Raw genomic sequence first — 14,370 nt, 5'->3', positions numbered from 1 at the left:
ATTCTGTTCTCTATTCTCGCTCTCCCATTAAGATACTGTATGTGTTTACTTACTGTAAAGATATCAACAACCAAACACATTTCCATGAGCATTAGGCTGATAGATAGTTGCTGAAATAAACCTCTATTGACATTGCCATATCTCCCGTATTCTCCCATTATGAATGTATTTATTTCCCTCTGGTCCACTTCAGCTGTGTTACGGGGTTCGTCCCAGGTGACCCCTATGATATGTGGTGTCAGGGCAGTCTGAAGTGGAGCAGAGCGCCCCCTGCCTGTCAACGAGTCACCTGTGGGGACCCTCCACGCGTAGACAATTCAGATGTCACCCTCAAAGGGACAACTTACCTGTCCACAGTGCTCTACACCTGTGCAGAGGGATACAGGTAAGGATGACGTCTGTCCTGGGTTATCATTTCTGGTCTTATATCCACATAGCGCCTCCGAGTGGGAGTGCTGATCTGAAATATAAGATCAGCGTCAACTCACCATCAGTACGACCAAGAATATGATTTTCGCGACGCGGATCCGGTGTTCTGCCTTTCAACCAGGACAACGGAATGGATCCCAGCCGGCGACCCCCCAAAAAAACGACTCCGTAAAAGAGGGAAACGAGGCGGTCTTCTGGTCAGACTTCGGAGACGGGCACATCGTGTACCACTCCCTAGCATTCTTCTCGCCAACGTCCAGTCTCTTGACAACAAGGTTGATGAAATCCGAGCAAGGGTAGCATTCCAGAGGGACATCAGAGACTGTAACGTTCTTTGCTTCACGGAAACATGGCTCACTGGAGAGTGCAGCCAGCGGGTTTCTCCACGCATCGCGCCGACAGAAACAAACATCTTTCTGGTAAGAAGAGGGGTGGGGGCATATGCCTTATGGCTAACGAGACGTGGTGTGATCAAAGAAACATACAGGAACTCAAATCCTTCTGTTCACCTGATTTAGAATTCCTCACAATCAAATGTCGACCGCATTATCTACCAAGAGAATTCTTTTCGATTATAATCACAGCCGTATATATATTCCCCCCACGCAGACACATTGATGGCTCTGAACGAACTTTATTTGACTCTTTGCAGACTGGAATCCATACACCCTGAGGCTGCATTCATTGAAGCTGGGGATTTTAACAAGGCTAATCTGAAAACAAGACTCCCTAAATTGTATCAGCATATCGATTGCGCAACCAGGGCTGGAAAAACCTTGGATCATTGTTACTCTAACTTCCGCGACGCATATAAGGCCCTGCCCCGCCCTCCTTTTGGAAAAGCTGACCACGACTCCATTTTGTTGATCCCTGCCTACAGACAGAAACTAAAACAAGAAGCTCCCACGCTGAGATCTGTCCAACGCTGGTCCGACCAAGCTGATTCCACACTCCAAGACTGCTTCCATCACGTGGACTGGGATATGTTTCGTATTGCGTCAGATAACAACATTGGCGAATACGCTGATTCGGTGTGCGAATTCATTAGAACGTACGTTGAAGATGTCGTTCCCATAGCAACGATTAAAACATTCCCGAACCAGAAACTGTGGATTGATGGCAGCATTCGCGTGAAACTGAAAGCGCGAACCACTGCTTTTAATCAGGACAAGGTGACTGGTAACATGACCGAATACAAACAGTGCAGCTATTCCCTCCGCAAGGCTATCAAACAAGCTAAGCGTCAGTATAGAGACAAAGGAGAATTTCAATTCAACGGCTCAGACACAAGAGGTATGTGGCAGGGTCTACAGTCAATCACGGACTACAAGAAGAAAACCAGCCCAGTCACGGACTAGGATGTCTTGCTCCCAGGCAGACTAAATAACTTTTTTGTCCGCTTTGAGGACAATACAGTGCCACTGACACGGCCTGCAACGAAAACATGCGGTCTCTCCTTCACTGCAGCCGAGGTGAGTAAAACATTTAAACGTGTTAACCCTCGCAAGGCGGCAGGCCCAGACGGCATCCCCAGCCGCGCCCTCAGAGCATGCGCAGACCAGCTGGCCAGTGTGTTTACAGACATATTCAATCAATCCCTATACCAGTCTGCTGTTCCCACATGCTTCAAGAGGGCCACCATTGTTCCTGTTCCCAAGAAATCTAAGGTAACTGAGCTAAACGACTACCGCCCCGTAGCACTCACTTCCGTCATCATGAAGTGCTTTGAGAGACTAGTCAAGGACCATATCACCTCCACCCTACCTGACTCCCTAGACCCACTCCAATTTGCTTACCACCCAAATAGGTCCACAGACGATGCAATCTCAACCACACTGCACACTGCCCTAACCCATCTGGACAAGAGGAATACCTATGTGAGAATGCTGTTCATCGACTACAGCTCAGCATTCAACACCATAGTACCCTCCAAGCTCGTCATCAAGCTCGAGACCCTGGGTCTCGACCCCGCCCTGTGCAACTGGGTACTGGACTTCCTGACGGGCTGCCCCCAGGTGGTAAGGGTAGGCAACAACATCTCCACCCCGCTGATCCTCAACACTGGGGCCCCACAAGGGTGCGTTCTGAGCCCTCTCCTGTACTCCCTGTTCACCCACGACTGCGTGGCCACGCACGCCTCCAACTCAATCATCAAGTTTGCGGACGACAGAACAGTGGTAGGCTTGATTACCAACAACAACGAGACGGCCTACAGGGAGGAGGTGAGGGCCCTCGGAGTGTGGTGTCAGGAAAATAACCTCACAATCAACGTCAACAAAACTAAGGAGATGATTGTGGACTTCAGGAAACAGCAGAGGGAATACCCCCCTATCCACATCGATAGAACAGTAGTGGAGAGGGTAGTAAGTTTTAAGTTCCTCGGCATACACATCACAGAAAACTGAATTGGTCCACGCACACAGACAGCATCGTGAAGAAGGCGCAGCAGCGCCTCTTCAACATCAGGAGGCTGAGGAAATTCGGCTTGTCACCAAAAGCACTCACAAACTTCTACAGATGCACAATCGAGAGCATCCTGGCGGGCTGTATCACCGCCTGGTATGGCAACTGCCCACAACCGTAAGGCTCTCCAGAGGGTAGTGAGGTCTGCACAACGCATCACCGGGGGCAAACTACCTGCCCTCCAGGACAACTACACCACCCGATGTTACAGGAAGGCCATAAAGATCATCAAGGACAACAACCACCCGAGCCACTGCCTGTTCACCCCGCTATCATCCAGAAGGCGAGGTCAGTACAGGTGCATCAAAGCTGGGACCGAGAGACTGAAAAACAGCTTCTATCTCAAGGCCATCAGACTGTTAAACAGCCACCACTAACATTGAGTGGCTGCTGCCAACACACTGACACTGACTCAACTCCAGCCACTTTAATAATGGGAATTGATGGGAAATGATGTAAAATATATCACTAGCCACTTTAAACAATGCTACCTAATATAATGTTACATACCCTACATTATTCATCTCATATGCATACGTATATACTGTACTCTATATCATCTACTGCATCCTTATGTAATACATGTATCACTAGCCACTTTAACTATGCCACTTTGTTTACATACTCATCTTATATGTATATACTTTACTCGATACCATCTACTGTATCTTGCCTATGCCGCTCTGTACCATCACTCATTCATATATCTTTATGTACATATTCTTTATCCCCTTACACTTGTGTGTATCAGACAGTAGTTTTGGAATTGTTAGTTAGATTACTTGTTGGTTATTACTGCATTGTCGGAACTAGAAGCACAAGCATTTCGCTACACTCGCATTAACATCTGCTAACCATGTGTATGTGACAAATATCATTTGATTGGATTTAATTTGATTTGATTTGAGGATGAGGTCTCCAACTGCCCACATAATCCTATTCATCATAATATAAAAGGTGAAACTGATCCTAGATCAGCAGTTCCTGGTATTATGGGTCTTATAAAGGTTCATGAAGGTGTCATAAAAAGATAAGATCCTTATCCATTGAAAAGAATAAGACATTTGAAAGTGGAAGCTAGTAAATATGTGATAGAAAGCAACTGACTACTGTTGCTGCGCATACTGCTTGAAAGTGTTGCGAGTGTGACAGATTGTGTGTGTGTATGAGTATAGATATATTGTGTGTAAAATGTGTGCATGTGTTAAGACTGCAGGGCTCTGAGGAGGTGGTGTGTGAGGCGTCAGGAGAGTGGAGCAGCCCTGCTCCTTTGTGTGCCAGCATCCACTGTGGAGACCCTCCTGCCCTCCGAGACGCCGCGACCATCGGGGACGACCACGCCCTGGGCAGCAAGGTGCACTATATCTGCAAAGAAGGGTAAATAATGTACACTCAACCATATTCCATTAGGATACAAGTTAGTATGTTGACTTAATTGAGGCCTTGTATATTCCAGGCAACACTTCTCAAGTGTTGTAAGACCTGGCTGAACACGACTACCTCAGTGTTAGCATCATCACCATTAAAGTCACAGTTCAAGTAATCTCGTCCCTGTTGAACCATCTGGTTTCACAGCGCCTCAGAGCGGGACTTGACTGGAAGTCTATGGCAGAAGCGGACGAAACAACCGCTGATTTTAATTGGCTGATCTCTCAGGCTATTAGCATAGCCCTCCCCCGTACATTGCATCTTAGAAATAGTTTTCACATATAAACTTCATATGCCCGAACTCAGAAGTTATTGGGCTTCCCAAAAAATGGTGGCATGCTCGCTCCCTCTCCCGACTCAATTTAACCACACCCTTTTCAAGTCCCACTTTGTTGCACAGTGTTACCAGGCTCTATGCGTCAGCAATTCGAGCCAAGGGCGAGTTACAGTTCAAGTAGTTGTTACAGTGTGTAGTTGCACAGGTAGTAGTGCTATACCATTTTGTATCTTTACTTTCATTTTTTGTTGGATTTATTCCTTCCTGTCCTAATCCACATTTGATTGTCTGTCTCCACAGATACACTCTGATTGGACCAGAGACCAGAGAGTGCATGTCAACTGGCCAATGGAGTCCTACCTCCGCTCAGTGTGTCCCCCGATCCTGTGGCCCTCCCCCGTCCATAGACCACGCCATTGCCCATGCCGGCCACCAGCTCTTTGGCGACACGGCCAACTACTTCTGCACAGACGGCTACACCGCTGGCAACAATTCTAAGGTTATTCATCTCTTTTATTGCCCTTTCATTGGTTTGGATCTCGTTCATTTTGTTGTTAATTTTTTTTCATGCAGTTAAATAAAGTTTGATTTGATTTGATTTCAAGGTGGTCTGCAACGCCCAGGGAGTGTGGGCACCCCCCGAAGGCCAGGAGGACCCTCACTGCATTGCCAATTTCTGCCAGCGCCCGACTGACCTGCCCCACGCCATCTTGGACTCCGCCAATAAGCCCAAGTATGCCAGCAACACAGAGGTCAGCTACAAATGTGAAGAGGGTTTCGTCCTCAACACAACCGCCACGCTGAAATGCATGATTGGAGGGAAATGGATGCCCTCGCCATACGATGTGGGCTGCGTGCCGGTGCGGTGCTCCAAACCATCTGGCATCGAGAGGGGGTATGTGAGTGGAACCAACTATAGTTTTGGAGCAATGGTGGCGTACAGTTGTGATAAGGGTTTCCTGATCCGAGGGGAGAAGAGGAGGACATGTAAGGCCAATGGAGAGTGGGGAGGGGTCCTACCTGTCTGTCAGCCTGTCTCTTGCCCCTTCCCCCCGCCCCTCAAAAATGGATTCATCCAGGTACGTTGTTCCTCCTCTCAAATTCATGTCAAGGAGAAACATTAACTGTAATCATTACAAACAAAAATGTTATACATTTTGTAAGTCCATTAATTGAGTAAAAACAACTAAAAGTTCAATTTCAGAGTTTCCACTTTGTTTCCACTCGTTCCTGTTCTTGGTCATCTAATTCAATCATAGAGAAATATCCTTCTCATTTCTTCTGGCAAGAGATCTTGCGTAATCTCAGTCAAAACAAAGTGTCCTCGCTGTACAATAAAACATCTTCTTTTGTGTTTCACCCTACAGAACAAAGGCCGTTTCTTCTTCAACAGCAAGGTGACATACGCATGCAACGCCGGCTACCGGCTAACGGGCCGTCCGGTGCGACTATGCCAGGCCAACCGTCAGTGGTCTAACGGCGACTCGCCCGTCTGCCACCTCCTGACCTGCGACCCCCCGCCCAGCATCCTGCATGGCCAATACCGAGGCTCTGTCTTTGAGGTGGGCCGCAAGGTCGAATACGTCTGCGACGAGGGCTACGAGATCGCTGGCGACGCCGTGTGGACGTGTCTGAAGTATGGCAAGTGGGACAAATCGAGGCGTCCACACTGCTCCCCGGTCCAGTGTCCAGAGCCGCCCCTAGAGGAGAACCACCTGGTTCTACGTAGTCTAGACTCTGACTCCGGAACTGTGGAACTGTCCTGCGAGGACGGGTATGTTCTTCACGGTGCCCGGACCCTCCACTGCACCCCGGCCCAGGAGTGGAATGACACCTTCCCCGTCTGCAAGCAGGTGTTCTGCGGCCCGCCGCCCGAGGTGGCCTTTGGCGACCCATCGTCAGCACCGCTATCGGCCCCGTCCTATTTCAGCTCGGTGGTGAGATACTCCTGCATGGACGGGTTTACTCTGAGGAAGGAGGGGTCTGTGACCTGCCAGGCGGATGGACACTGGAGCAGCCCTGTCCCAGAGTGTATACCAGTAGAGTGTCCCCAACCTGTAGAGATAGCTAACGGTATAGTGGACGTTCAGGGACTGATGTATCTCAGCACTGCCCTCTACAGCTGTAAACCTGGTTATACTTTAGTAGGCAACGCTACAGTACTCTGTGGTGAAAGTGGGTTATGGATTGGAGGCGTGCCTTCTTGTCGACCAATCGAGTGCTCCGTTCCCAAAGAGATACCCAACGGGAAGGTGGCGTATACCAAACTGCAGTTCAGCCACGCTGTCACCTACTCCTGTCGCCGTGGTTACCGTCTCCAAGGCCCCGAGACATTGAAGTGTCTGGCAAACGGGCAGTGGGATCAAGAAACACCTGTGTGTGTCCAGATCTACTGCGCCCAGCCCAACCCCATAGACAATGGCTTCGTGGAGGGACTCGACCACAAATTCGGCGTCACCATCTTCTACAGTTGTTTCCCCGGCTTCCAATTGGTTGGCCAGAACCACCTCACCTGCGAGGAGTTCGGTTGGTCTAGTTCTGTCCCAGTCTGTGTTCCCTCTGACTGCGGCCTGCCTCCTCATATCGACTTTGGCGACTATTTGAGACTCTTGGATCTGAACGCAGAGCTTGCCGGCAGGGACGCAGCTATAACCTCCAAGCTTATAGGTGGCGCTACAATGGCATTTTCACTCATGGATATGCGCTTCCTGCATGGGACTGTGATAGTGTACCGCTGCCACAAGGGCTACGAACTTACAGCCCCTACGACCTTGGTGTGCCTGGAGGATGGTGGATGGAATGGGACGGCTCCGATGTGTGTCCCTGCAGAGTGTGAAGAGCCGTCAAGCCCGGACCACGGTTCTGTGAACATCACAGACACAACCCTGGGCAGCCTGGTGAAGTACAGCTGTGAGCAGGGATACGAGTTAGAGGGAGAGTCAGTCAGACAGTGTGTGGCGGGCCGACAGTGGAGCGACGTACCACCTGTCTGCCGACCTATAAGCTGCGATGACCCGGGCAACATTGATAACGGCTCGAACCATGTGGATTCCTTCCTGTATCTGGGGGTGTTGCACTACGAGTGTAATTCCGGGTTCAACCTGAGGGGCGGCGACACCAGGACCTGTCAGGCAGACGCTAGGTGGGATGGTGAGAAGCCGTGGTGTGAGCCTATCTTATGTGGCTCTCCAGTCGTCCCTAGTGATGTCACTGTGAAGGGGAAGGAATATACGTTTAGCAAACAGGTTGAGCTGAGCTGTAGGGCTGGATTGCTCCTACAAGGCCCCTCTGTTAGTGTGTGTCAGGCCGATGGCACATGGAGTCAAGGGTCACCTGAATGCCGCCCAGCAAACTGTGGCAGACCAACATCCATCCAAAATGGTCAAGTCTTGGGCTCTGACTTTGGCTACGGTCATGAGGTGTGGTACAAGTGCGAGGAGGGGTACAGCCTCAGCGGCGGCAACCCCACACGATTGTGTCGCGGGGATGGACTCTGGGGGGAAGGCCCTGCCCCTCGCTGTGACATCATTGCCTGTGACCCGCCGCAGGACATCAGTCACGGGTTCCTCAATGGCTCCAGCTTCAACTACGATGATGTCGTAGAGTACGTGTGTTTCGACGGGTACGAGGTTGTCGGAGACCCCGTCCTCCGCTGTTCTGCCCAGGGCCACTGGGTTGGGACGGTACCAGAGTGCCTCCCCTGCCTCTGCACCCCTCCAGTGTTAAAATACGGGGTGGTGCTGGGGCGCGACCACGCCTGCGGTGACCGGATCTCCTTCCACTGTGATGAGGGCTACAAGATCCTGGGCCCATCAACGGCAACGTGTGAGAAGGGCGGGTTGTGGAGCCCAGGTGTTCCTGTGTGTGGCCGGGGGAGGTGCGTGGCCACCCCGCCTACAATACCGCACGCTGTCCAGCAGGGCGGCGGCGCCACTGCAGCTGACACTGTCACCTACAGGTGCAGACCAGGTTACCAGATGAAGGGTTCCTATCCCCATGTTACCTGTGGTAGGGAAGGCAGGTGGGGGGAGGTGAGGATCAGCTGTGAGCCCGTCTCTTGTGGAGCTCCAACTCCTGTGCCCCATGCTCAGGTGGTGGGAGAGACATTCACTTTTGGGAGCCAGATACAATACAGGTGAATGTGAACTTCTGTCTCTTATTTGTCCAATCTTTGTGTTAGAGAAGTACCACTATTCAAGTAGATAGTATGGTACTTAATATCCCTCTTACCCCCCTCTTTCTAGGTGTGATGAGGGGTATGAGCTGTCCAGCCAGTCTGACTCTCTGAGCTGTCAGTCTGAGGGCACCTGGTCTAAACAAAGCATCAGGTGCCGCCCCGCTCCGTGCCCGCTCCCTGCCAACCTCCCCACCCACGTCATGGTCACGGGGGAGGACCTCACCCCGGTTGGGGGGGTAGTCACCCTCTCCTGCCCAACGGGGTTCATCCTGCAGGGACCAGACCTGGCAGAGTGCCAAGTGAGACTGCTACTGTGTCAACAACAAAAATTGTGGTGACATTTTTTTTTTCATCAATTGCATTGATGTTTTGGTCGAAAAGTCCATCATCTAAACACTGAAAAATAACAAACAGAACCTAGTCAAACTTTACCTCTGGTCGATTTTATCACCTTTTATTTTGACTACTGGGTTATTCACATCATTCGTTTCATGTGATTTAGCTAAATGTTTACTGAATATGAATTCATTTCATGACTCTTTCTTTATGTTGTACTGTAGCTAGGTGGTAGCTGGTCTCCAGGCCTGTCCTCTGTCTCCTGTGGTCTGGTAGTTTGTGAGAAACCTCCTCTTCTTCCACATGGCATCACTGAAGGGGACAGTTACAGCTACGGAGACATTGTCTTGTACACCTGCCTGCCTGGGTTTGAGATGAAGGTAATGTCTGACACAATATTATACCATCACGATATTATATTATTGCAGTATTATTACAATATTATAGAGTATTATTACAAAACAGAGAATATTTTGCTTCAATTTGGGATAAAATGATTGTATGATTATAATACGAGCCATGATTCGACAGGAAATAGGCCTATTGGAGTTTTTAATCCTCTGGCGTTGAGGGTGGAATTACATTGAATCAAAGTTATAATAATATGAATTATAATTATATTTTGATAGAGAATAGAGTGCAATGCATCATGGTAGATTTGAGATTGCTATAGTGAGAAATCGAATAAATGTCACTATCACTCTTACTTTGGGTGAAACCTGAGAGACTGCCAAACACATTATGTGCATTACCTAGGCACATTTTGTGACGTGGTGAGGTTGGACCCAGGTGCAGAGAAGAGACCAGACGAGGAATCAGTGACTAAGGATAAACATAATACTTTACTGAGAAACGATAACGGAAGAATCGCAGTAACACTGGGAAAACAACAAACACTATGTCTTGAAAACTCACTCAGGCGACAAGTGCACATGGCCCACAATTCAAAGCTTCAGCAAAGGACACGCCTCTTTTAACAGCAAAATCATAATGAGTAAATAGGGCGCGCCTGAGTGTCGTTAATGTCTCTGGGACGTCTCTGCCGTCCTCTGGTGACAAGTGGTACCATGAAACATGACCTATTACTGGAAATCACATGACATTATTTCCCCAAAACTATCAATGAAAGTGCATGCTGAGTCATAATGGAAGCAGAGAGAGCTTTGTGAGTCTGTGTTAGCAGATAGATTCACAATTCCCAGTGTGTCTATTTTTGTATAGATACACAGTGTCTGTAATACAGCTACTCACTCTATTACAGGGAGACTCTGTACAGACCTGTCAAGGAGACAGAACATGGAGTGGGGCTCAGCCTACGTGCGTCAGTAAGTGTGTGTGTGTGCACGCACGTGTCTGTGAGTTTTGATATAGAATGGAATTGTTCCTTCGTGTCAATTTCCATACAGTAAGAACGTGCGTGATTGAATACGTTTAAATGCACCAATTTAGCAGAAATGATGACTGTTTTCCACATCCAAATGTTCTGTGTCCTCAGCTGTATCATGTGGCCCACCTCCCTCTGTGGAGAATGCAGAGGTACAGACATCGGACGAAGCGTACCAGGGCAACGTCAGCTACGTGTGCAACCCTGGCTTACATCTGGTTGGCCCACAGAACCTCACCTGTCTGGCCAATGGAACATGGAGCCTGCCTGCACCAACATGTAAAGGTGTGGATGGCACGTTATTCCAGGTTTATCATATTGTCCTCTAAGGCATTTAAGACGGGCAACTTGTCATCTACTCGAGCATTTGAAATAGACCATGGAAAATAATCATAATCAATTTGCTCTCCATATCTCTCCCTTTCTCTCTTTCCCTTCCTCTACCTCTCTTTCTCCCTCTCCTATCAGTTGGCCAGGGTTGTGACATCCCCAAGGAGCTGTTGAATGGCAGGGTGCAGGAGCAGAGCCTGACCACCGGGCGTGCTGTTGCGTTTCAGTGTGATAAAGGCTACGCCCTACAGGGGGATACTCTGGTGGTGTGTATGGGAGACGGGACATGGAGCTCCACCTTCCCCTTCTGTCAACGTAAGACTTTGAGACAAACCAACATCACTACAACATCACAACTAAGTTTTTCTGGGATAGGTCACATGGTCAGGGATACCTCCTGGCCCTATTCATAGACAAAATAAAGGAGCCAATCCATGCTGCTGGTTTTATTTTATAAGTTTATCTCAGGGTCTGTTCTTTGTATTTGTTTACAATCTGGAACAGAGCAAATAGGCATTTTAACATTGTAGATTTAGCCGGTGGTAACTTGTGGAATAGACACTGGCTGGAATGAGGTTTTAACCAATCAGCATTCAGGATTAGACATACCCCGTTGTATAATTGTTTCCCAATTTACACGCTGACTGTTTGAAACCAACCAGAGGTACCGGTTGTGTTTCTACACCTCACATTCAGTTTACACAGACCACAGACGTAGGGGAGGGTCAGCACAGTCGATTGGGATACTGTGCAACATCATCACTCTTTCACATGCTGTTTCAAAACTGACTTCGTCAGTAGCTAACGACCTGAAAATAATATCATTAAGAGCACTGAGCACACAGCTTGCATAGTCTCACAAACATTTACACACCTTGGTATGACATTTCGACGTAGCACCTGGGCTTATGCCGAACCTGTCTGTAATCCGCCATTATACTCTTATGCATAAGCATGAGTTGTCTCCAACTGGTATTCTTCTCACAAACATTTTACCCACATAGACACTTGTCAAACCTGTCTATAGTGTATTCCAATACTACTATACTCTGGGTCTCCCCATGCAGCCAAGCCGTGTCCCCCTCCCCCGGGATGGAAGGTGAGCGGTGGGGGTGTGAACACCTCTAAACAGCTGTTCTATGTGGGCCAGTCGTTACCGCCCGCCTGTCCCATGGGTCACCAGGCCAAGGGCACCGCCACCATCACCTGTAGGACAGACCAGACATGGATCCCAGTCAGCACTGTCTGTGAGAGTGAGTAGATACACTTTAAACTATTGTTCTTTAATCCGGGTTCTGGTCCTGGATATCCACTTGGGGAGCATGGTTTTGTTCCAGCCCAGTGCTAACATACCTGATTAGGTCGTTATTGTAAAAGAGAATGTGTTCTCAATTACCTTAATTGACATGGTTAGATAAAGATAATGGTAAACCATTTAAACTACGAAAACAAAGGTTTAGTCGAATCAGGTATGTTAGTGCAGGGCTTGAATGAAAGCCTTAACACCAAAACCTACCACATCATGACAACATAGTGCACTACTCCGAGAGTGTCTGGTCAGCAATGTAAGATATGACTGGTAGGTCGACTACACCAACCCCTCACATATTAGTCTTTTATTATCACGTCCCAACCGGGATATTGACATTGGAACGAGACGAGGATTTCAAGATAAGGTACCACTCTAGGTCAACATAGAGGAATTTAATCTTAATGTCTCTTTCATTCTCTCACCATCCCTTCCCCTGGTACACTTTAAGGTTATTGGTTTATCAAAAAGAAGAACAGCCATAAAAACAGTACAGCCATCAAGTGTGTTCTCTAGTCTGTGTCCCAAATGGCACCCTGTTCCCTATATAGCGTACTACTTTTGACCCGAGCCCTATGGGCCCTTGTTTTAACAGTAGTGCACTATGAAGTTAATTTCAGACGCAGCCTAGGTGGTAACATTCATGTTCCAGAAGGTAGCTCTGACAGATTAGATATGAGTTACTGAGATGAAGACTGTTGAGTATGAGTCATCATATTGATTTTGTTGCATTTTGCATCATCATGATGATGTGGCCGGTAATACTTTAAAAGTTCAATATCTTGAAAATGTGACTGCTGACATGCAAAACTTTTTGGGACTGTATCAATAGTGGACTAATGCAGATGAAAATACAAAAATATTGTTTTTCAGTGGTTTCCCAGGTGGGAGCCCACTCCAATATACTGTTTTCCCTTTATTTAACCAGGTACAGTTGAAGTCGGAAGTTTACATACACCTTATCCAAATACATTTAAACTCAGTTTTTCACTATTCCTGACATTTAATCCTAGTAAAAATTGTCTTAGGTCAGTTAGGAAGAATGATTTATTTCAGCTTTTATTTCTTTCATCACATTCCCAGTGGGTCAGAGGTTTACATACATTCAATTAGAATTTTGTAGCATTGCTTTTAAATTGTTTAACTTAGGTCAAACGTTTTGGGTAGCCTTCCACAAGCTTCCCACAATAAGTTGGGTGAATTTTGTCCCATTCCTTATGACAGAGCTGGTGTAGTCCTCCTTACTTACCACACCCTTTTTCAGTTCTGCCCACACTGCCCACACATTTTCTATAGGATTGAGGTCAGGGCTTTGTGATGGCCACTCCAATACCTTGACTTTGTTGTCCTTAAGCCATTTTGCCACAACTTTGGAAGTGTGCTTGGGGTCATTGTCCATTTGGAAGACCCATTTTGCGACCAAGCTTTAAGTTCCTGACTGATGTCTTGAGATGTTGCTTCAATATATCCACATAATTTTCCTTCCACGTGATGCCATGTATTTTGTGAAGTACACCAGTCCCTCCTGCAGCAAAGCACCCCCACAACATGATGTTGCCACCCCCGTGCTTCACGGTTGGTGTTTTTCAGCTTGCAATCCTCCCCCTTTTTCCTCCAAACATAATGATGGTCATTATGGCCAAACAATTCTATATTTGTTTCATCAGACCAGAGAACATTTCTCCAAAAAGTACGATCTTTGTCTCCATGTGCAGTTGCAAGCCGTAGTCTGACTTTTTTATGTCGGTTTTTAGAGCCGTGGCTTCTTCCTTGCTGAGCGGCCTTTCAGGCTATGTCGATATAGGACTCGTTTTACTGTGGATATAGATACTTTTGTACCTGTTTCCTCCAGCACCTTCACAGGGTCCTTTGTTGTTGTTCTGCGAATGATTTGCACTTTTCGTACCAAAGTACATTCATCTCTAGGAGACAGAACGCGTCTCCTTGCTGAGCGGTATGATGGCTGCGTGGTCCCATGGTGTTCCTACTTGTTTGTACAGATGAACATGGGACCTTCAGGCGTTTGGAAATTGCTCCCAAGGATGAACCAGAATTTTTTTCTGAGGTCTTGGCTGATTTATTTTGATTTTCTCATGATGTCAAGCAAAGAGGCACTGAGTTTGAAGGTAGGCCTTGAAATACATCCACAGATACACCCCCAATTGACTCAAATGATGTCAATTAGCCTTTCAGAAGCTTCTAAAGCCATGACATCATTTTCTGGAATTTTCCAAGCT

The 14,370-nt window shown here is 47.7% G+C and overlaps 1 protein-coding gene across 4 annotated transcripts in view; it reads left to right on the top strand.

Annotated features, from left to right (window-relative positions):
* The window catches only part of LOC124014042 (sushi, von Willebrand factor type A, EGF and pentraxin domain-containing protein 1-like), a 134,953-nt gene that overhangs the window by 107,770 nt on the left and 12,813 nt on the right, over positions 1-14,370 (top strand). For 3 of the 4 annotated variants that reach the window (XM_046328711.1, XM_046328708.1, XM_046328710.1), the window contains exons 35-45: positions 194-385; positions 4,102-4,269; positions 4,898-5,096; positions 5,203-5,676; positions 5,965-8,732; positions 8,842-9,073; positions 9,335-9,490; positions 10,372-10,435; positions 10,606-10,779; positions 10,963-11,139; positions 11,892-12,077. In XM_046328711.1, the coding sequence (XP_046184667.1) occupies positions 194-385; positions 4,102-4,269; positions 4,898-5,096; positions 5,203-5,676; positions 5,965-8,732; positions 8,842-9,073; positions 9,335-9,490; positions 10,372-10,435; positions 10,606-10,779; positions 10,963-11,139; positions 11,892-12,077 (4,790 nt within the window). Of the gene's footprint in view, positions 1-193; positions 386-4,101; positions 4,270-4,897; positions 5,097-5,202; positions 5,677-5,964; positions 8,733-8,841; positions 9,109-9,334; positions 9,491-10,371; positions 10,436-10,605; positions 10,780-10,962; positions 11,140-11,891; positions 12,078-14,370 lie in introns of those variants that run through there. The other variant, XM_046328712.1, reaches the window with a different exon arrangement.

Source organism: Oncorhynchus gorbuscha, linkage group LG25, assembly GCF_021184085.1.
Source record: "Oncorhynchus gorbuscha isolate QuinsamMale2020 ecotype Even-year linkage group LG25, OgorEven_v1.0, whole genome shotgun sequence".
Classification (NCBI taxonomy): Eukaryota; Metazoa; Chordata; class Actinopteri; order Salmoniformes; family Salmonidae; genus Oncorhynchus; species Oncorhynchus gorbuscha.
The sequence above is the reverse complement of the archived record's forward strand: the minus strand, read 5'-3'. Positions and strand labels throughout refer to the sequence as shown.